The sequence below is a fragment of the Ahaetulla prasina genome, chromosome 3, assembly GCF_028640845.1.
Source record: "Ahaetulla prasina isolate Xishuangbanna chromosome 3, ASM2864084v1, whole genome shotgun sequence".
In the NCBI taxonomy this organism is placed as follows: domain Eukaryota; kingdom Metazoa; phylum Chordata; class Lepidosauria; order Squamata; family Colubridae; genus Ahaetulla; species Ahaetulla prasina.
This window is the reverse complement of record NC_080541.1, coordinates 37,422,127-37,443,822: the sequence shown is the minus strand read 5'-3', so window position 1 is coordinate 37,443,822 and position 21,696 is coordinate 37,422,127. Positions and strand designations below refer to the sequence as shown.

The window sequence follows — 21,696 nt, the reverse complement described above, 5'->3', positions numbered from 1 at the left end:
TACCACTGATTGCAATATTAATAGCAAACTGAAGATGGCGATGCATACACAAGTTAACATTCTTAGGGCTTGTAGTTCAGATCAGCTTTCATGTTGTACATCATTGTTTTGCATGTAGAGACCAGCTATCACCCACAAATAGGGCAGTAAGACATTCAGTTTTCCCCACTGCTGCCTTATAAGTGGGGAGAGGACTGATGTTCCATTGCATTCTGCATAAATGAAAATCCAATTTAGTTATAATAGTCTGAGTCAAGATGTGCTGTGAAATCAGCTGATAAAAAGAACTGAATATAAATTTAGACTGCAGGCAAGGAATGGCACATTTAAATACATCAAAACTTTGCAAACAAAAAACATGCTCTCTCATTCCTTATCATGCTAGTTTCTATATATTGGAAATGTATTTTTAAAAAGTATGCAAAAAGCTGTGGTACGTCCTCTATCCTCAGTCTGCTTTGTCATCTCAGTACCACAATGTGCTATTTTTTTGATGAGATTTCAGAAGTGGCTTGTTATTGCCTTATATTTAGAGCAGAAAGACTAGCCCAAGGTCACCCAGCTGGCTTCATGCCTAAGGTGGGCTACAACTCGCCACCTCCTAGTTTCCAGTCTGGCTGCTTAACCACTGGCCCAACTAACTCTCTTTATTTAATTTTTAATTAATTTTTATCCTGCATTTATTAATTTATAAATAAAGCTGCAAATATACCTTCCTCCTCCTATTTTTCCCAAGGACAACAAACCTGTAAGGTGAACTAGGCTGAGTGATTGGAATGCTCCTGGTTTCTAGGCTAATGCCTTAACCCCTAAACCAGGGGTCAGCAACCTGCGGCTCTGGAGCAGCATGTGGCTCTTTCATCCCTTTGCTGCACCTCCCTGTCGCTGGTCAGTGCCACAATTTGGAGAGGAGTTTCTGGCTAAGGGGGGAAAGCATGGCGTCCCAGGAGACTTTATGACAAGAGGGGGGGTGGAGTTCTGATCAGCTCCACAATTGATAGGGCTTTTGGTTAGGACAAGTAGAGGGAAAAGGACACCGTACTAGGAGGAGACTCTACGGTGGGAAATCGCACTTCTGGTTGGCTCCAGAATTGAACGGGCGGCTTCCAGTTAGGACCTTTGTGGCTCTTTGAGGGTTTAAGGTTGTCAACCCCTGCCCTAAACCTAACTGGCTCTCTAAACTTCCTCTTCTTAAAAAACATGATTTTATTTGTGCCATTCTATATCTGTATTTAAAATAAAGGTAGCCTTAATTTACACAACCACTTAAGGGAAGCTTTTGACAGAGAATCTAAAATCCATGGACATTGTAAGAGGACAGTTGCATTAGCCTATGTTAGCTAAAAATCAGAAGTTTGGTAATGACTGTTCAGAACTGTATAATTAATGGAATTAAAATGCAAAGCTTTTGTGAGTGACAGCTCACTTTGTCAGATGCACAGAGTGACTTATTGGTGTTGCATTAAAATCAGGATAAGGCAGAGGAGGAAAGTGTGTGTGTGTGGAGGGGACAGATAATTTTGCAAATGTAGGTCACAGTACATGTAAAATAGGTTACAAATGACTTACCAACTAACAACGGTAATATGGTAAAATCTTACTTACTTCAAAATATTTCAGGCATGAAGCAGAATTTAGGACTCTGTTGTGGAAGAAATTCAAGAGCACTGAGACAGAACAAAGATCCTGAATTCTTGACCTGGATGAAACACCTCCTAGCTACCCTGAATGCCTTCTTGTCTGCTCACCAAATCCTTGGGCTGGTTATGGTTATTTTTCCTTATTTTCTTCCAAGATCATCTTATTTCAGCAACGTAGTTCTGCTGTCGCTCTCAAAGAAATTGTCATCTTTCGAAGATCTACAGTGGGACAGTGGGATTCATTGTGATGATAGAAGAAAGGGAGCAGCTGAAAGCAAGTACAGCTTTCAGATGTATTTCTCCTACAGTTCTCATTGGTAACAGGAGAGAAGTGCAAGATCAAAGACTTAAGGGATGATCACATGGCAATTGATTACAAGCCTAGGACAAATCACTACAGCCAGAACTGCTCTCCCCTCTTCTGATTTTAGCATGAAGTAGAGCTTCATTTAGGAAGGTCCCTCTGTGAGTAAAGCAGGAGGATCTCCCAGGCTTTTTTCTTTTTTTTTATTACCATCCCAAGAAAACAGAATCCTAGAGTTAGTGGCCCTTGGATTCTATAAAGTGAATTATGATACAAAAGAAATGCATTCTTAGCCTTTAAGGATTTAGTTCACTTAACAGACTGCAAGCTGTCAATAAGACAATTGGTTAAACATGATTATATATGTCAAAGCATTTGAAATAAAGCTAAATTGGGTTTTCCTACACAAACAAGCAAAAAAGAATTCTCAACATACATAATGCGTTTTTAACATATTACAATTAATCAGGCACTTATCATTTGTTTTATGCGTAACCTATGCCTGCATAACCACTCTACCTTCTGCCTCCTCCTCCTCCCCCTCACCTTATCCCAATTTAAATCCTACACCACATCAGTCTAGTCACGACATCGCATCTGATGAAGTGACCTATGGCTCATAAAAGCTTATGACTTCTCAGACAATTTGTTAATCTGAAAAGGTGTTATCAGACTCCTCCTGATTTTAAAATTGAGAACTATAAGAAGGCCAGGGCGTTTTAGGTGTTTTACTTTAAAAAGACATGCATATATTAAATAGTGTTGCACAATACAGTCCTCGCCTTACAACAGCAGTTTAGAATAGAATAGAATAGAATAGAATAGAATAGAATAGAATAGAATAGAATTTTATTGGCCAAGTGTGATTGGACACGCAAGGAATTTGTCTTGGTGCATATGTTCTCAGTGTACATAAAAGAAAAGATATGTTCATCAAGGTACAACATTTACAACACAATTGATGGTCAGTATATCAATATAAATCATAAGGATTGCCAGCAACAAGTTACAGTCATACAGTCATAAGTGGAAAGAGATTGGTGATGGGAACTATGAGAAGATTAATAGTAGTGCAGATTCAGTAAATAGTCTGACAGTGTTGATGGAATTATTTGTTTAGCAGAGTGATGGCCTTCGGGAAAAAACTGTTCTTGTGTCTAGTTGTTCTGGTGTGCAGTGCTCTATAGCGTCGTTTTAAGGGTAGGAGTTGAAACAGTTTATGTCCTGGATGTTAGGGATCTGTAAATATTTTCACGGCCCTCTTCTTGATTCGTGCAGTATACAGGTCCTCAATGGAAGGCAGGTTGGTAGCAATTATTTTTTCTGCAGTTCTAATTATCCTCTGAAGTTACATTGGCCCTGAAAAAAGTGATTTATGACTGTTTCCAGAGTTATGACCTTTGCGCCATCCCCATGATCCTGTGATCAAAATTCAGATGCTTGACAACAGGTTCATATTTATGACTGTTGCTGTGTCCCAAGGTCATGTGGTCCCCTTTTGCGACCTTCTGTCAAGCAAAGTGAATGGAGAGGTCGGATTCACTTAACATCCAGGTTACTAACTTATTAATTACAGTGATTCACTTAACAACTGAAGCAAGAAAGTCGTAAAATGGGGCAAAACTAACTTAACAAATGTCTTACTTAACAACAGAAGTGATGGGCTCAATTATGGCCATAAGTCAAGGACTACCCTGTACTGGTGGGATTCATACACTATACATACTAAGCGAGGGTTTTAGAGACATGTTGAGCTATGGTCTGATGATGGTAGTACAAAGTATAAAATGAGTGAAATCATGTATTGCACAATGCCAAAATCAAAGAAACTGCATTAAGGTTTAACACTGAAATAAGCAATTCTGGTATTTCAAGATTGTTTGGTCAACCCCAGTTTCCTATTGTAGCACCAGTTGGAATATTAAAACGAATGGGAGCGGACTAGTCAGTTTATCTCTCCGGCCAATATTTGGCACATTATCTTATCATTCTCATATGTCCCTTTTATGCTCTTCTATCTGTATTCTTAACAATCATATCTCTCTAGCTGTCTTGGAACTGTGGAGGAGATAAAACAACAGCCAGCAATAAACCTCTGGTTGACTGTGTTCATTTCATGCATACACAATGCAAGCTGTTCCATCTGCAAGAGCTACTCAGCACCTGCTGCATAACAGTTTTGTCTGAACTAGATAAATTGTAGAAAGAAAACTCCATTTAGAATAGAAGTTTAAAGTCAACTGGATGATCTTTGTAAATCACATTCAACCTGGAAAATGATTTCAGTTCATATATAACCATATTTCCAAACAGAATTGGTGCCAAACCTTCATGTTGATTGTAGAACAATATATAATATGTATGCATGATAACAATATAATATGTAGGCATGATAATATGTATGCATATCTTTCTTAATCCAGATAGGCAAATATAAAACTATCTGCAATGTTGTGCAATATATTATGTATGCACATGGATATTACATAATCTAACAAACTACTGCAAACATTGTCCACAAGCTACATCAGACATATAATCTAACCAATGTTCTCATTTCCTAAATAGAAAGGATCAATAGGGGTAGTGATGCACCTATTGCAAAGGAGATGAAATAAATATTGTCAACATCCAGCTTTTGTGTAAAAACTGATTTCTAGAAGCAGAAAAAAAGATCTCAACTGCAAGTGACAAATATACCATAAACTCTGGCAAAAATAAATCTGCTTTAAAAGTCCTATTAAAATAATTTTTATATTTTTATATTTAAATTATAAGACTTATAATTTGTTCCTAGCTAGAACTGATCGCTGCCGCAAATAGGAAGAGTAGAGACAGTAGAAGAAAAGTTGGGGAAGGAGAGTTGAAGGTCTTCTACATCATGGTTTCCTCATCTCAACCAACCTGGGTGCACTACTTAACATAGAATCCCTGCCTGTGTTGATTTCTATAAAGCCAGTCATGGGATACTGATATAATTATGCATTGGTTGGGAATTTGGGAATTCTTGCCAGCTATAGAGATGAAATGTAGACAATTCAGTGACATTTGTGAGGAAAGAGGAGAAAACTGTCCAACAGTAGCCTTTAGACTCGTGATGGCGAACCTATGGCACGCGTGCCAGAGTCCTCTCTGTGGGCATGTGTGCCGTTGACAGCTGTTCTTCCGGGTTTCATTATGCGCATGCACACCAGAAAGTGCCGGAACCCGGAGGAGCAGCTGGCCACCATGCACATGGACGCTGGCCAGCTGCTCTCTTCCTAGTTCTGGTGCTCCGTCCCGGGTGCGCGCTCCAGTTTTGGCACTTGGTGCTGAGAAGATTAACCATCACTACTTTAGACTGTCCAAATTCCTGCTTCCCCTTCAGACATACTTTGGTCTGCATCAGCCTTACCTTCCCCTACCTAGTGGTCTCCCTTTGTTAAGAAATCTCTGTTATTCCTAGTTGGCCAAAGTGATGGGAGTTGTAGTCTATTGTAGTCTAACAAAGATGGAGAAGCTCAATGTGGGGAAAGCAGGCAGGGGTGGGTTGCTCCCGGTTCTGCCCGGTTCTATAGCCTCTGCCTACCTGCCCCATCATCAAGGGGCTTCTGCGCATGCATGCGTGCTCCAATTGCGAACCGGTAGTAAAGGTAAGTAGAACCCACCCCTGAAAGCAAGTCTGTTAAGTATAGGTAGTCCTCAACTTATGACCACAATTGAGCCCAGAATTTAGATTGCTAAGTGAGAAATTTGTTAAGTGAATTTTGCTCCATTTTACAATTTTTCTTGCCACATTTGTTAATTGAATCACTGCAGCTGTTAAATTATGATTGTTAATCATGATTGTTAAGTGAATCCAGTTTCCCCCTTGATTTTGCTTGTCAGAAGGTCGCAAAAGACTTTGCTTGTCAGAAGGTGGCAACCCAGGACACTCATAATCATCATAAATACAAACCAATTTTTAAGCATCCAATTGTAAATCACCTGACCATGGGAATGCTGCAATGGTCATGTGTGAAAAAAATGGTCATAAGTCACTTTTTTCCGTGATATTTAACTTCAATCAGTAAACGAACTGTTATTAAGTCGATCGAGTACTACCTGTATTGATTTCTTGGGATTTTGCAGAAAAGAAAACAATCCTTCAATCACTGTTTTTCTTTTAGGTCCCTGGGAGCATCTCTCTCCAGAAGTCCCAGCACAATCCGATCTAATTCCGAAGGTTGCACCGCACTTTTTCCTTAACACGCAGTTGTTTTAGATGCTGCGATGCAAAAGCTCACTCGCTCGGTGAGAGAGATGGGCGGTATCTAAGTTTGATAAATAAATAATAAAAAGGCTATCTAAAAGAATCCCCCCTCCCCCACTTTTGGAAAAGAGCGCGTCTGAAGAACTGGGCCCCCGAACGCAGCACCCGCGTAAGCCGTGTAGCCTGGGGTGCCTTCCTTCCCCGAGCCGCGTAACTCCTTCCCAAGTGACGTTGCCCGAATGGGGGCCGCTCGTTGACCGGCCCACCTGGAGGCCAAAGGCGGCGGCGCAGCGACGGCTGGCACGAGGAAGATAAAAGGGCGTCGCGGGGCTCTGCTGGGCGCAAGCTTCTCACCCCGGGAAGAATCGTCCTCCTCCTGCTGCTGCCGCTGCCGCCGCCGCCGCTGGTCTGCACCCCTTTTGAAACCGAGACGGGTACTCGCCTCTTTGCAACGCCTCCATCCCGTTAAGCAGACTAAAGTCATGTTACACTGGGGATACGAGGAAGACAACGGTGAGAAAGAGAGCCAGTGGCTCTCTGGGGGAATTAGGTGCAGTGGGTGGGCTGTCGGGAAACTGTGCCCGAGGGCCAGGAGAGGCTCTGCTCTCGCTGGAGATCACCACCATCACCCTCCTCACATGCCCACTTCTTTCCTTCTGATGGGATGGGAGAAGGGAGAAGGGCTTCCTTCCTAGGCCGTTGCGCCTTCGAGCCTCTTCAACTAGACGTGCGACCTTTCTCTCTTACATTTCGCGTGTTTCTTTGGGAGCACGCCTGTTTTCCAACGGGACGGGGTTTACTTCCAAAAAAAGTACCCATGGAAGGAACATCTTTCTCTCTCTCTCTCTCTCTCTCCCTTACTCCCTCTTTCTTTCCCTCCCTCCCTGTCTCACTCTTTCTGTCTCACTCTCTCTTTTTCTGTCTCTTTCTCTTTCTCCCTCCCTCTGTTATATTCCTTTGGAAGCCAAATTTCTAAAAGTTTTGTAGGTGCATTACTTTTTGTGAGTTAGAGTACAATTTGTCTGAGTCTGGATATCTTTAGAGATTAAATGAAATTTCTTGATCATTATGAAATTTTTTGATCATAAATTTGAAGCTGCAAAGTTAGAATAAAATGTAAAAATGTGTTTTAAAAGGTTATTGCATAACAAATTATTTTTCATACTCAATTTTCTAATTCTTTTCTATTTAGCCATAATTTTGGAAGAAAAAAGAATGTTCACCTATCTCCAGGGATCTGTGGAGAGAATAAATCACAAGTTACCTTAAATTGCTCCAATATTAAAGAAAGATAAAAAATCTTGATTTTTAAAATTGCCCTTACTCAATTGTTCCTAATAAGACAAAGAAACAGCATCATATTGTCTGCATGAATGGTTTGGAGCATTTAAGATACTCTTAAGTGATAAGGCAGTTTATTGTTCTCCCATATTTTGATTCTTTTTTGCTATATGTAATGTTAAGAATCGCAATAAATATTATTCTTCAATAGAGAGTTGTATTAATGATCTTTTGATTAAATCTCAAGGTTCATGAGTTGCACATTCTATGTTTCTGTTCTATCTCTGTACTTCTGAACCTATTACATTTAAATTAACATCAGGGCAGGGAAAATATTAAACTGAGTTCACAGCGATACTTACAATTTCATTTTAGTACAGGTCTGGTTCAGGTCCAGTTCTTAAATGTCACACATGAATTCTGTTTATGTTGGATTTCAAAACAGAAATGCGTATTATCGTCAATACTGCTTTTTAGTTACCTCTGTTATAAGCACAGCAAATAAATTCATGGTGCAACTGGAGCTGTTGAATCTGAAAGTTATTTTGAATAATGTGGGAGGAATAAATGAAAGATTATTGAAACATTTATTAAATATTCTGATATTAATATATTAATATTCTCAAATACTCCTTCTGTAAAGACCCCTTTAATTTTTCCAGTACAAATATATTTTTTGAGGGGTTCTAACTTTCCGAGTGTTTTGTTTATGAGTTTAGAACAACTGATTTTGTGTACTCTTTTGCTGTCTGTGATAGACAGGATTTAAGTAAGACTTTTTAAAATGTACCATGTCTTACTGGATGTGTACATATCACGGTAATACAGGTAATGAAAGACTTCAGTTTGGGATGCTGTTGTCTAATCTCAATGATACAGCAGGCTGGATGACGTCCGTCTAGAAAGCAAAGCATTAAAGATAATCCTCCAGAACTTTGTGTCCTGCTTCATAAGGAAGAACTTCAAAAGGTTATTAGAAGGCTGGGTGTTGCATCTAATTGATACTGCTTTGGTGGACTAAGTTGCATATCAAGATTATCCAACAATTAACATGTCAGTCTTAATTTGTTTCCACTATCAGTGTAGGCTCCGCTTTTAATACGATTTAGTTCCTAGGTTTGAGAACTTAACAACATCAAAGCTTTGTAAAACTTTTGTTTTTTTATCGTCAGTGATTCCAGTTGTGTTGTGATCGTACAAACACACAAAGCATTTTTTGATGTTCCACATTAATTTCCTGTACTTAGATGTTTTATATTACTTAGGATGTGGCTATTTATTGGAAATAAGTTTTATATTATTAGCCCATAGAAATAACCACTTGTATACATTTTTCAATTCACATTTTTTCTGGTGAATAAATTATTATTACATTCTCATTGCAATTACCCAAAATAATGGGTTACATTAATAACTTCTTGCTTTCATTGAATTAAAAAGTTTGTGGTAAATCATTCCTATTATCACTTTTAGTAAACACAAGGGAAATTCCTCTTGAATAAAATCTGCATAGGATTGCCCTCTAAATCAGCATTTAAGATTTAGTAAATTTAGTAAAAGTATTTGGTGAGCAGAGGTTGTCTATTCCTTATTTGATATATCTATGCAAGCATAAAATTACTTAAGCAATCAGCACACTAAGCTTTTGTATATCTTTTTTGATACTGAATGATAAATATTAAATGATATAAATGATCTTTCAGGAATGAAAAACGATATAGCTGACTCATTTTAGAAGTACAGTTTGACATTGCATATATGATATGAAACAGTGCAAAAGATAATCTTGGTGGGACAGAAATATGGTTGACGTAAAACAGATGGTGTGCCAAGAGGTGATAAGGAACATGATAATGTATTTTTTTTCTGCAGAATTAGAAGCACAGAAGGTTAAGATACTATTTTATTTTATTACACTAAAGGACTTTAGGCAAACCAATAATCTCTCCATCTCATGTATCTTAGTAAGATCTTGATGAATAATTTTGAATAATTTTGGATAATATTACTGATGGATTTTGACCAGAGTAATATGAAATGCTAAGCATGAATTTGGTTTTCTGTGTTAGGAAATACAAAACATAGGTTTCAGGATTTCATAATTTCTTCTCTATCAATATTTGACAAATCAAACAAAATCCCTTGTAATTAAAATTCTATGAAGGAATCTTGTGTTTAGATAGAAATCTTGCTTTGACACTTGATAGTAGATTATTAAAAACTGATTTTTAGACATTTCCAGAAAATATTACAAACTATTTCAAGGGAATGGAGAAAATATGGAGGATGAGTATATTTTTTTCTTGGTTTCAGAATTGGATCACACCCTATACAGCGTTTCAAGAACTTAACTCCAGAGTAGGTAGGGCCAGGCTCTATTTGGGATTTTTAAGTGCTGAAATCCGTTCCCTAATCAGTTATTTTATCTCTTAATAATGAAAAAAAGAGAAAGATCCAAAATTTTTGGTACCACACCCAAAGGCATAATGGCAAGCTGATTTTGCATTCCTGCTGAAAGAGTTCTAAACTTAAACCAAATTCAAAGTTTATGTGACTTATTGGTGTTGCACTAAGATCAGAATAAGGCACTGGAGGAAAGTGTGTGTGTGTGTGTGTGTGTGTGTGTGTGTGTGTGTGTACAGAAGTAATTATGCAGATGCAAGTCACAGTACTTGTATAATAGATTATAAATGATTTATCAACTGACAACTGTAATATGGTAAAATCTCACCAAATTCCAAGTTTGACTAGAAGCATTTCTGACGACCAAAATAACAGAAACATTTTCTGTTACTCCTTTCCCAATACAGAATTCTTCATTGAATGAAAAAGAATAGCAACCACTATTTCACAACCTATTGCTCTTCATTTGTATTGAGATTTTCTAGAATGCCCATTAATGGCAATCGGTCTGAGTTGGCTACTTCAGAGTAAGCAAGGCTGTCACTCACTTGGTACCATATATTTTTAAGTAACATTTCATATTATGGCTAGTGTGTAAAGCTGATCTAAATGTCAGTTACTCAAAATATTATTAGGATCAATAGCTGACCAATAGTTTGCCTCTATTATGTAAATAACAGACATCTCTCTCTTTTCCCAAGGATTGTACAAGTACTGTTTTATAATGCTTTTTTGTTTATCATAACATCAAATGCCTAACATTTTTACTACCTTATAATTCTTTCATTTCTTTTGAAGAAAGCTGGGAAAATTAAACTAGGATAACAAGTATATGCAGTAAATATGCTGAGTATTTTGGTTTTATTTTCTGTTCTGCCCTAGATTAGTATTAGTGAAATTTGGTACTTCTAAAATTTAACTCCTACTTTAAGAAGTATGTTCATAACTCATAATTCTGATTTTGCACATATGATGACTGGTAGACTGAGACCTGGATGTTTTGGAATAAGTACTCAGGTATTTTAGGGGACAAATGCAGTTGATACAAGTTCTGATGGGAAAGTTAGGAAATCACCTTCTAGATTTGAAAAAAATATATAAACTGTATGAGAATGCAATTTTTAAAACTGTTGTTAGCATTTCCCATATATAGTTCTAAGTGATATAGTGCAGTCTATCACCGCAATTCTATCTTGCTGTATTGCATATATAAATCAGTTCTTTTGTGATAATGAAGTATTCTCTTTTCAAAGTGACAATACTATTTCAAGTTTGGAGATCAATATGTGGGCTTCCTAACTAGTCAGAGCATCTTCTTCAACCTTCTCTGAAACTTCAAAGAACCATTATTAATCTCTGTCTCTGAATAAAGCACTTTCTATGTTACTGAACCAAAGTAAAGCATTATAGTTGTGTGAATGACAGATTAAATCATCTGATGGGTAAATGTTCTCTGAATCTATTGCATGTGTGTTAATTTCAGGTGTTTGCTGCATTCCTAATGACCAGAATGCCTGGAAGTAGGCAGAAAATGAACAACTCTAGTGTTCTAACCTGCATCCTTGGGTATTCAATTCATTAGAATTAAACTATTTGTATAGAGGGCTGTCTTTCAGCCCTCCAAAGATGATGGGGTGGTATACATTCCATCCCTTTAAATCCAACCATTTTTATTTATTTTATTTTACTTTTTTTTTAAAAAAAAAAAAAAGAAAAATAAGAAAATCCAGGTAGGTTCTTGTGCATTTTCTTATATGACAATTTCTTTGTCTGACTGTACCAAATGATATTCTGTAAGCAATGTTTTACTGTAATGTATTCTAGGACCTACTCATTGGAAGGAAATTTTCCCCATTGCTGATGGAGACCGGCAATCTCCCATTGATATTCCTACTGAAGAAACTAAATACGACCCCGACCTGCTTCCTCTCAACCCCCGCTATGATCCTTCCTCTGCTAAAGTCATACTCAATAATGGACACTCCACCAGTGTGGAGTTTGATGACACTGAGAATAAATCAGGTTTGTTTTCTAGCAAATCTAGCTATCTAAATGGTAAGGCAGCTATTCTCTAGCTTTTACCTTATCACGAGAGGGACTTTCAGTTAGTTGTAATTGTTTAAATATGTTTGCATTCAAATGAGCTGTCCACATCTTTCTTGAATATGATTTTATCTGATTGGGTGCAGAAAGTTGGATAGCTTCCTAAATGCCCTATTCAAAGTGGGCTAAATTCCTTTCTCAAACACTGCTTTCTCTCATATTTGGCATTGTTACTTTTACGTTGCTCTCATTTCATGAGCACAGTTCACATTTCCTTTGTAGTCACAAGAGTTTTTTGCTTGCCTTCTTTCTCCTTTGTAGAGTGAATAGCAATTTTCAGGACAGTTATTTAGAACCAGAAAAAAAGCATGCAGGGGAGATGCCAGAGCTCTAGTGCTAAGCTGGAACCTCCAGCAGTTATTTAACATTGTGAGATGCAATCAGTGTTTTTTACATCAATTTTGTGTTGGCCTTCAAGTAGTCTGAAAATATGCTTAAGCATTAAACGTTTCCCACTCTCTGTTTAACAATAAGAATTATCGTTATTTTTTACAGTGCTAAGTGGGGGTCCACTCACTGGAAATTATAGGCTGCGACAAATCCACTTCCACTGGGGGGCCAATGATGACATTGGTTCTGAACATGCCGTGGATGGAGCAAAATTCCCAGCAGAGGTAAAGTACTCCTCTGATCTGTTCTGAAGCAACAGGATTTATTTTTGCAGCATAATTAAAGCTGTCCTTTCTGAGATGACTGGTGTGATTTTAGCAGTAAAAACTATTATTAATTTTCACTGGTAAATTTTACTATACTTGCATGTGTTTGGTGCATGTGTTTGGTGATATTGGCCAACTAAAAATGTAGTTGGTCAAGTTCAATCAGGAAAAGGTAATGGTAGAGGAGAATTTTATTATTTAGCTGTAAAAAAATTAGTTCCTAGTAAGTAAATTTAGTAATTTAAAACTAGCCTGGCTGGGACATTTTTACTTTATCTTGAACACTGATCATATCCTTGGTAGTAAATTCCGTGTATTTCCATGGGAATTACTCCCAATCACATCTGCTTAGAATTGCACATCAGTGGGGTTTTCTTTAATTAAAAGCTGTGCTTTTGATTATTTCTGGTTGCTGTGGAAAATGTTTTTGGTGTGTTCTTAGTAACATTTTCATATTGTCTTTCATTTATATCTATTGCACAGTATGTTTTTAGCTATTATGCTACTCATGCATCTGTAGCCCATTGTAGATTTATTTTCTCGACTTGCCACATGACTGTGGACACTGAAATTTTTAAAGGAATGTACCTTTTTGAAAACAGATGGACAAACATGGGGAGTTATACAATATTCTGATCCTCTCAGACATAACTGCTATGGATGCAAATCTTCCTTTAAAATATTCTAGTGTTCACTGTCTAATGACATGTTAAAACTGTGGTGTAAAACATGAAGGCCCCAGAATTAATCAGCTTTTTCAGTTCATATTGGTGAACATCAGAACAAATAAAATAAAACTATATTTCAGGGGTGTCAAACTGGAGGCCTGCAAGCCGGATGCATCACGTGTAGGCCACACCCATTGCAGCTCCGCAAAGGGAAAAAGTGTTGCGAAACAACACATGACGGAAATGTGATGCCACAAGTTTGACACCCATGCTATATTGCATATCATTTCCTTCTTTGGGAATAACTACTGTAAAACTTTCTTGTCCACTGAAAATATAACTAGTACTCTAAAGATCAGAAGAGACTCTGAAATAATAGGGATTGACTCAATCTTTTGCATTTAAATCCCAAGATTTCCATTAGGTTTAATAATTTTCTGTTTTCCTCCTTTTCACTTCATTTCTCAGCACATGGGAAGTATTTACTGATTTCAAATTGATCTTACATTTTACTAAGCCGCTTAAGCAGCATAAACTTGCTGCAGGAAAATGAAGGTCAATTAAGCATCTGGGAATGCCTAACCTGTAGATACTAAGGCTTCCCTTTTATATTTTTCCACAGTATTTGCGTCAGAGAGAGTAAAAGTCTTAGTAAAGCAGACTAAAATGCTTTCTGTTGATGTTTTCAAAAAACCAAGGGAAACAGCACTATTTCCCTGTTGGCTGATTTATTGGTATACTGGATGGGCTTGAAACCATGCTGGGTGGAGATGAAGTAAGGAACCAAATTCAAACACTGTAAATGTTCTGTTTTTATAATACTGTAACAATTCTCTCAGATAAAAAGTATAGTCTAGTTACAATCTCTGCCAATTTATTTTAATGTGTTTTCAATGGTTGAAATGGAATTGCAAAAATGCTAAATGGAAAAGGCATTACTAATACATTAACATTTCCAATGATTGTTTTTCTCAACATGAAGTCCTAAAAAGGTATAAATTGCTTTTCATTAACTAACATTAAGAGGGACACTTTTCTGTAGTGGTTTTTTAATATATATATTTCTGAAATGGAATAGTAATTTGAAATAGAAGCACCTGTTTGTCAGTACTGTAATGCAAGGAACTGAAGATTCACATAAATAATTTCCTTGATAAAATAAAGGAAGATAGAAAAATGCCTAAAATTAATGGGGGAAAATCAGTTGGGGGAAATGACATTTGCAGTGTTTAAAGACTTATGTTTTTCACAGGAACCAGGTGAGATGGAATATAACGAATTAATAAGAGGTGCTTAGAAAACAGTATGTCCCAAAACAGATATATAGCTGGAAAGAAATAAGTTCCATCTAAGAAACCAAATGGAAGGAGAAAATATTTAGGAATGTTTAGTCAGTTTAAAAAGTTTTCCCTCTGCTGATTATCAAGAACCCACTAGAAACCCTACTGAATTTTTTGGGGAAAAGACCCTAGATTTGAGAGAGTGTCAGGCTGATCATATGGTTGGAGACATGCCCAAAAGATCAGTGAACAGACGTACGGTGTTGAGATCCAGGAAGAAAAGGCTCTTTGACTCAAGAATGCACCTCTGCCAAATTGGCACATGCTGAAAGAAAGAGCTGCTCTGCAGACAGAAGACAACACTGTTCCTCGGGCAGATGATCTCTGTGGATCCAAAGTCCTATTAATCTGAGGCAGCCTATCTCCTGGACCCAGGTGTTTCCAACAGGCTGCGGTACAGGACTGCTGAGGATGATGCATAAAAGAAACAGGCCTTAAAAGATTTCTCCAACAAGCTGTGGTTCAAGAGTGGTAAGACAAGATACAGTACATACATCCTTTAAAAGAGAAGCCATGGGCCATTGGGATGGGCCTCCCCCACAGTGTTTCAGGATTTTCTCATGTCCTTTCTTGTTTGTTATTTTTCATTAATCTACAATAAAAGCCATTCCTGTTGAAAGCATTGGTTTCCTTTTTGTAAAACGTTCACAATATTTCAGGAGATATATTGTCTATCTTTTAAAAGTGTGTGAGTGTTGACACCTTAAGAATCCAGATTAAGTGAACTGAGCCATTAGAACTTCTAGATTTTATTCATAATAACACTTTGCACCTACCAAGCAGTTTTCCCACAAGCCTTTGATCCAGTGTGTGTGAATCTGAGGATTTGTGAAAGAAAAATGAGGGTGGGAACACAGCTGGTGAGAGGGACTGACATGAGGATCTGCCACAGACTCTTATTAATTTTATAAACATGCCCCAAACTAGGACTGGCTATAATGGATCTTCAGAGCTTTGGACCAACGCGTGTGGAGCTTCCAAAGGACTACATGCATCAAGATGGCTTTTGGCTACTTGTAAAAAAACCAATGACTTAGCTCCCAATACTCCATCATGTGTTAAAGACTCCTGGCTAACTTCATAAAGTGATGATTAATTGTACTTGTTTTCTTGCTTTTCAGCTTCATGTGGTGCATTGGAATGCAGATAAATACCCCAGCTTCGTTGAAGCTGCTCAGCAACCTGATGGGTTAGCAGTCATGGCTGTTTTCTTAAAAGTAAGGAAATAAAATGACATTCTTTCATTTCAAATGTAGGAAGCAAAAGATCAGACTATTGTTTAGCACATAATTTTGTCTGACAGGGCGAGGGACACTTTAGTGGTTTAAAAAGTGGTTCGAATGGCTTAATGGCTTCCAAAAGGCATAATGGCTTCCAGGGGGATGAGTTTCACCAATTTGGGTGCTGGAGTCAATTATAGGCTCTCCAGTTCAAGAATTCAATGATCCCAAGTGGATGGGTAATTTTTTTTCCTGGTTTTATTTGGGGAAGATGGCATTTTCCCCTTTTAAAAAACAAGCCTACTTAAACCTATTTTACATTTACCCTACTTTTTTTACTACTTCCTGCCTCCAAATGTTGAGAAATTAAAATTTGGCAATACAGTTGGGAATAGTTTCAGATGACACAATGGATCACCTTGGAGATTTGAATCCTCCCCTGTATATATGTATTCATATTTGAATTTTTTTCTTACGACAGATATCCTGAAGAATCTATGTGATGTTTAGTACATACAAATATATGAAATATTATATGGAGAGCAAAGCTATTTTTTCCCAAACTTCTGAGGAAGAAAAACTTCCTAGATGCAGTTTGCTTTTGGGGAATGTGCACCCTCATTCACCTTAGAATAGAATAGAATAGAATAGAATTTTATTGGCCAAGTGTGATTGGACACACAAGGAATTTGTCTTGGTGCATATGCTCTCAGTGTACATAAAAGAAAAGATACGTTCATCAAGGTACAACATTTACAACACAATTGATGATCAATATATCAATATAAATCATAAGGATTGCCAGCAACAAGTTATAGTCATACAGTCATAAGTGGAAAGAGATTGGTGATGGGAACTATGAAACGATTAATAGTAGTGCAGATTCAGTAAATATTATTATTATTATTATTATTCCAGAAGAGCCTTTAAAGAAGATGTTCTCCAGAAAAAATATCTCCCGTGTGCTACCATACAATCCGTGCAAGAATAGAATAGGATAGGATAGGATAGGATAGGATAGGATAGGATAGGATAGGATAGGATAGGATAGGATAGGATAGGATAGGATAGGATAGGATAGGATAGAATAGAATTCTTTATTGGTCAAGTGTGATTGGACACACAAGGAATTTGTCTTTGGTGCATATGCTCTATGTACATAAAAGAAAAGATACATTCGTCAAGAATCATAAGGTACAACACTTAATGATAGTCTTGAGAACCCAGATTGTTGGGGGCAATAAGTTGACTTTGTATATAAATATACAAATAGAATGAAGACTATTGCTAACATAGTGTAAGCCGCCCTGAGTTTTCGGACAAGGGCGGGATATAAATGCAAATTTTAAAAAAAAAGGGTACAAATAAGCAATCAAATCATATTAGGAAACAGTCAATATAAATTGTAAGGATACAAGCAACAAGGTTAAATCATACAGTCATAAGCAGGAGGAGATGGGTGATAGGAACGATGAGAAGATTAATAGTAGTGCAGATTTAGTAAATATTTTGACAGTGTTGAGGGAATTGTTTGTTTAGCAGAGTGATGGCGTTCTGGAAAAAACTGTTCTTGTGTCTAGTTGTTCTGGCGTGCAGTGCTCTGTAGGGATAGGAGTTGAAACAGTTTATGTCCAGGATGTGAAGGGTCTGTAAATATTTTCAGTCTATTCAAGTCTGTTCAAATTAGCAAAGTTTATATCAGATAGTGTGAGTGGGTTGCATATTCATAATAGAACTTCAGTAATAGGATCATAATTATAGAATAACTTTCTATAAAACGTCCTATTATTCTTAGATATTTTGACATTTTGAACATTGGAGTTTCCTGTGGTTATTTTTTAAAATACATTTTCTTAATTGCATATATTTCTTCTTTCTTTTTAAACTTTCCAGATAATCATTTTGCTGACAAAAGTTAATGATAAAAACCAGTAAATAAAGTTTAAAATCAATAAAACTTCATTTTCTCTCAGCCAAAGAAACAATCTTACATTTATATTTACAGTTGGGTGAATGCAATTCACAACTCAAAAAAATCACAGATAAACTGGATACCATTAAAGTGAAGGTAAGGCAGATAAAATCCTAGTTCTCTATATTCTTATTGGGATTGTAATGGAAGATTTACTATTAAAAACTGTTTCAGATAATAGATGGTAGACCTGTCTATACTTTTTGTTGATTCACGGAGTTATGATTCCTTTGCTGGTAGTGTGGAAGACATAGAACCTCTATAAGTACAGATGATGAATCAAAATGCTAAATGTACATGTTCTCTTTCCAGTTCCCCTCAGCTGCTTTAATAGAATACTGTGCAATAATTTCTAGGGTTCTTCATACAAATGAAGTGCTTTAAACTTCTCACTAGCACACAGTCTCTTGCCATTTACAGATAGTCCTTCTTTAGTGGCCACAGTTGGGATTGGTAACTCCATTATGAAGCAAAGCGGTCACTAAGTGAAACTGCAACTGTGCTCATGATCTTACTTCAGTTTTCCATTGCTTAACAGACCTGCGAAGATCATAAATGCTGTGATAAATCACAAAATGGTTACTTTTTCATCACTGTCATTAATGGTAAACAGTTGCTGTTCAAGGCAGTCCTAAATTAGGACTACCTTTAGAAGCATTAAAAACTGCCAGATTTTGGCAGCAAAATGTGCAAAACTTTTAAGTAGAAGTAGAGAGAATACAGAAAATGCTAATTTCTGCCCTTTAGGTATTGTCCGTATATTTGCAGCCCAGATCTGGTAATCCTACAAACATTATAGTTTGAGAAAGGGCAACCAGTGCTGACAATGATATGCTGCTATGTAAGAACAACCATAGGATAAATCTAAATATCTCTATGCTCATGGAGGCAAAACTGGAGAAGGATAGGTATCTTTTGGAAGCAGGAAGCCCAGAAGGAAGAATCAGCAGTGGAAGTTATATGCCACACAATGAGGTTGAAGAGGGCATTTTCTAATTCCTTCTTTCCTTTAGGGTAAGCAGCACAGGTTCACCAATTTTGATCCTTCCTGTCTTCTCCCTCATTCGCTGGACTACTGGACATACCTTGGGTCTCTCACAGTTCCTCCCCTTCTTGAGAGTGTCATTTGGATCATCCTTAGGGAGCCTATAAGTGTTTGCTCTGAACAAGTATGTTTTCTTTCCCATTTGAAATCTCTCTTTACAGGAGTTTTCATATGAATGTTTGCTATTTATTATATTCTGATATCAGGAGTCTACATGGATCACCTATTAAAATCCAACTATATTAACCACTCAATCAATAGAGAAAATCTATCTATGTGACTTATAAGAATCGGCATTGCCATCAATCAATATTAACCATTAAGATGCAAGTATAATTAAGAGCTCCTGTATTCTATTTCGGTTCGTTTTATTTAGATGGCTTGTCGAAATTGTGAGATAGTAAATTTGTGCTTGAGGCTGTACATACTTAAAGTGCTTAAATGTTACAGTACAAATTAAATACATTCAGCTTATGTTTACAAATATTGAAACTGTTTCATAATAGGTCGTCATTCATTAACTGTCTTTATTGTTCAGTTGTTATGTCTTTGTGGGGCTGAATTATAACTAATTGCTCATTAAAAAAACCTCAGGTTTATACTATTATATGTCACCAAGAAGAAAATTATGTGCATATGGAATACATTTTTGGCATTAATTCTTGATGAATTTTGTACCTTTTTTATCTACAGCTGGCCAAATTTCGCAACCTCCTGTGTACTGGTGAAGGAGAGCGTGCCTATTGCATGCTGAAAAACTTCAGACCACCACAGCCTTTAAGGGGGCGGGAAGTAAGAAGAAATTAAAGGAAAGATAATTTGTTATAGTAGTTGACACTGTTATGGATGCAAAACCCATTTAAAATATTGCCCTTATTTTTTTTTTAATTTGAAGCTTTCATTTTTAAATTGTAGGAATTTTGACGGAAAGATTTGTGAGTAGGGTAGGTAGAGTAGAGTAGAATAGAGTAGAGTAGAGTAGAGTAGAAATGAATAGAATAGAATAGAATAGAATAGAATAGAATAGAATAGAATAGAATAGAATAGCCATTATTATGATTCCTGACAATGACAATATACAATCTTGCCTCTACAATATAAATCCCAAATAAAAACCTAGGGGTTTGTATAAAATAACAGTAAATGCAAAGTATGCATAAGTAGTGAGATGATAAGAAGAAATAGAACAGGAACTAAAATACATATATCCAATCAAGATGTAAAGTTTATTTTAGTGATACAATATTTTTGTTCAATTATTTGATTCCTCTATTTTAAATAATAGGTTTTTTGCAGTTTGACTATGTTAGAGAGGCAAGGCACTCCCTTTTTATTAAGAATATAATTAATAATATAATATGTAATTGGATTCCAATACGATACAATCAATCGGATTTTTCTGAGTGGTAGTTAATATTAATATTATATTTTGTGGTCTGAATGAACTTCATGCTGTTATTTGATTCTAGCGTAGCATGTTAAGTGTGAGTGATAAGGATTCAATAGATATAATTTAGGGTTTGTGAATGAAATGACCTAACTAGCCAGAAGATTAAATGATTTAATCTTCCACTCTGGGATTCTAATAGTTTATCTTCAAAACATCCTAGGAATTGTTACTCTGTAAAGAAACTCAATAGGAAATTATTCAACTAATTAGGCCAGAAAGCAAGAATAGCAAGACACTTAAAAAAATCAAACAACTAAAAATACAATAATGGCAACATGTTTCTTTTTTTAAATCTTTTTATCAGTGATAACAAGGGTTTTTGCCTCCATTCAGAAGTGAAGTTTGGATTGAAATGTGCTTGTTGAATTATATAAATTGTATGCTAATTGGTGAGTATTTGTATATAAGGCTGTGAATGATGGTTTGGAGATGGCATTGTTTCATATTTTTAAAAAAATGATGGATCTTAATATTTTCATGCTATTTAAATAATTTCATAAAAGCATTGTTAAGGAATCAGCAGTAATTTTGAATTAAGGCAAGAAGGAGTAAATGAACAGTATTGGTCTATGCTCTTATGTTAGATTTTTTAAAGAAAAGTTTACTGACAATAAATTAAGTTTTCTTCTAACAGTGTGTTTAACAATTATTTCAAATAATAGCTAATCATTTTAATGCTTTCAAATTTACATATTTTTAAATTCTTAAATTTGCACATATGGAAAGATAGGCTAATTGCTCTTAATTTAGCAATTGCAATAAAATACATGAAACTAGATCCAATCTGAAACTATAATGGGATTAAATGTAATTTTACAATTAAGAACAAGATTAATTGAACCCCAGTCAGCATTTTATTCTAGGTACATTTTCCTGAAACGTTACCATTGAATGTAATGGAGATTACTTTAGAATAAAGATCCATAAATATAGATAACCTTGATTTGAAGCTCCTCCTCAAACCATGTTTATGTAGTTTTCAAGTTAGAGTGCAGTCAGTGGGCCCAATCAACACACTCAAAAGAGGATTAGATAGAGCTCTCAAACATATACTATAGTTTATTCATGGGGCTTAACTCCTTCCATTTAGCTACATCAGGAAAAATGCTGACTGTTATGTCCTCCTCGCCTCCGTCCGAACGATGGCTTAATTAGCTGGCTCTTATCAGCTCTGGCAGCAAAAGAGCCAGCGTATGCCAAGAGCCCTCGTTGGCTGCCAAGATGCTGGTGAGTCACAACCTTCAGCTCTAGTCAATCCGTGGATTTGCCTGATACAAAGAGACGCTGCCTTTTATATCCCCCTCACTGTCCAAGTCACTTTCTGGCAGCAGGCCCGGCTCCAAGGCACTTTCGGGCATGGGGCCAGGTTCGGGGGCGGGAGCC

General features: G+C 36.6%; 1 protein-coding gene across 2 annotated transcripts in view; it reads left to right on the top strand.

The window, feature by feature from the left end:
* The window catches only part of CA13 (carbonic anhydrase 13), a 214,396-nt gene extending 193,452 nt beyond the window's left edge, over positions 1–20,944 (top strand). The window contains exons 2-8 of one of the 2 annotated variants that reach the window (XM_058178843.1): positions 6,544–6,688; positions 11,684–11,881; positions 12,458–12,576; positions 15,748–15,843; positions 17,852–17,914; positions 18,832–18,987; positions 19,557–20,944. In XM_058178843.1, coding sequence (XP_058034826.1) covers positions 6,658–6,688; positions 11,684–11,881; positions 12,458–12,576; positions 15,748–15,843; positions 17,852–17,914; positions 18,832–18,987; positions 19,557–19,670 — 777 coding nt within the window. In that variant the 5' untranslated portion in view covers positions 6,544–6,657 and the 3' untranslated portion in view covers positions 19,671–20,944. Of the gene's footprint in view, positions 1–6,346; positions 6,689–11,683; positions 11,882–12,457; positions 12,577–15,747; positions 15,844–17,851; positions 17,915–18,831; positions 18,988–19,556 lie in introns of those variants that run through there. The other variant, XM_058178842.1, reaches the window with a different exon arrangement.
* The last annotated feature ends 752 nt before the right edge of the window (positions 20,945–21,696 follow it).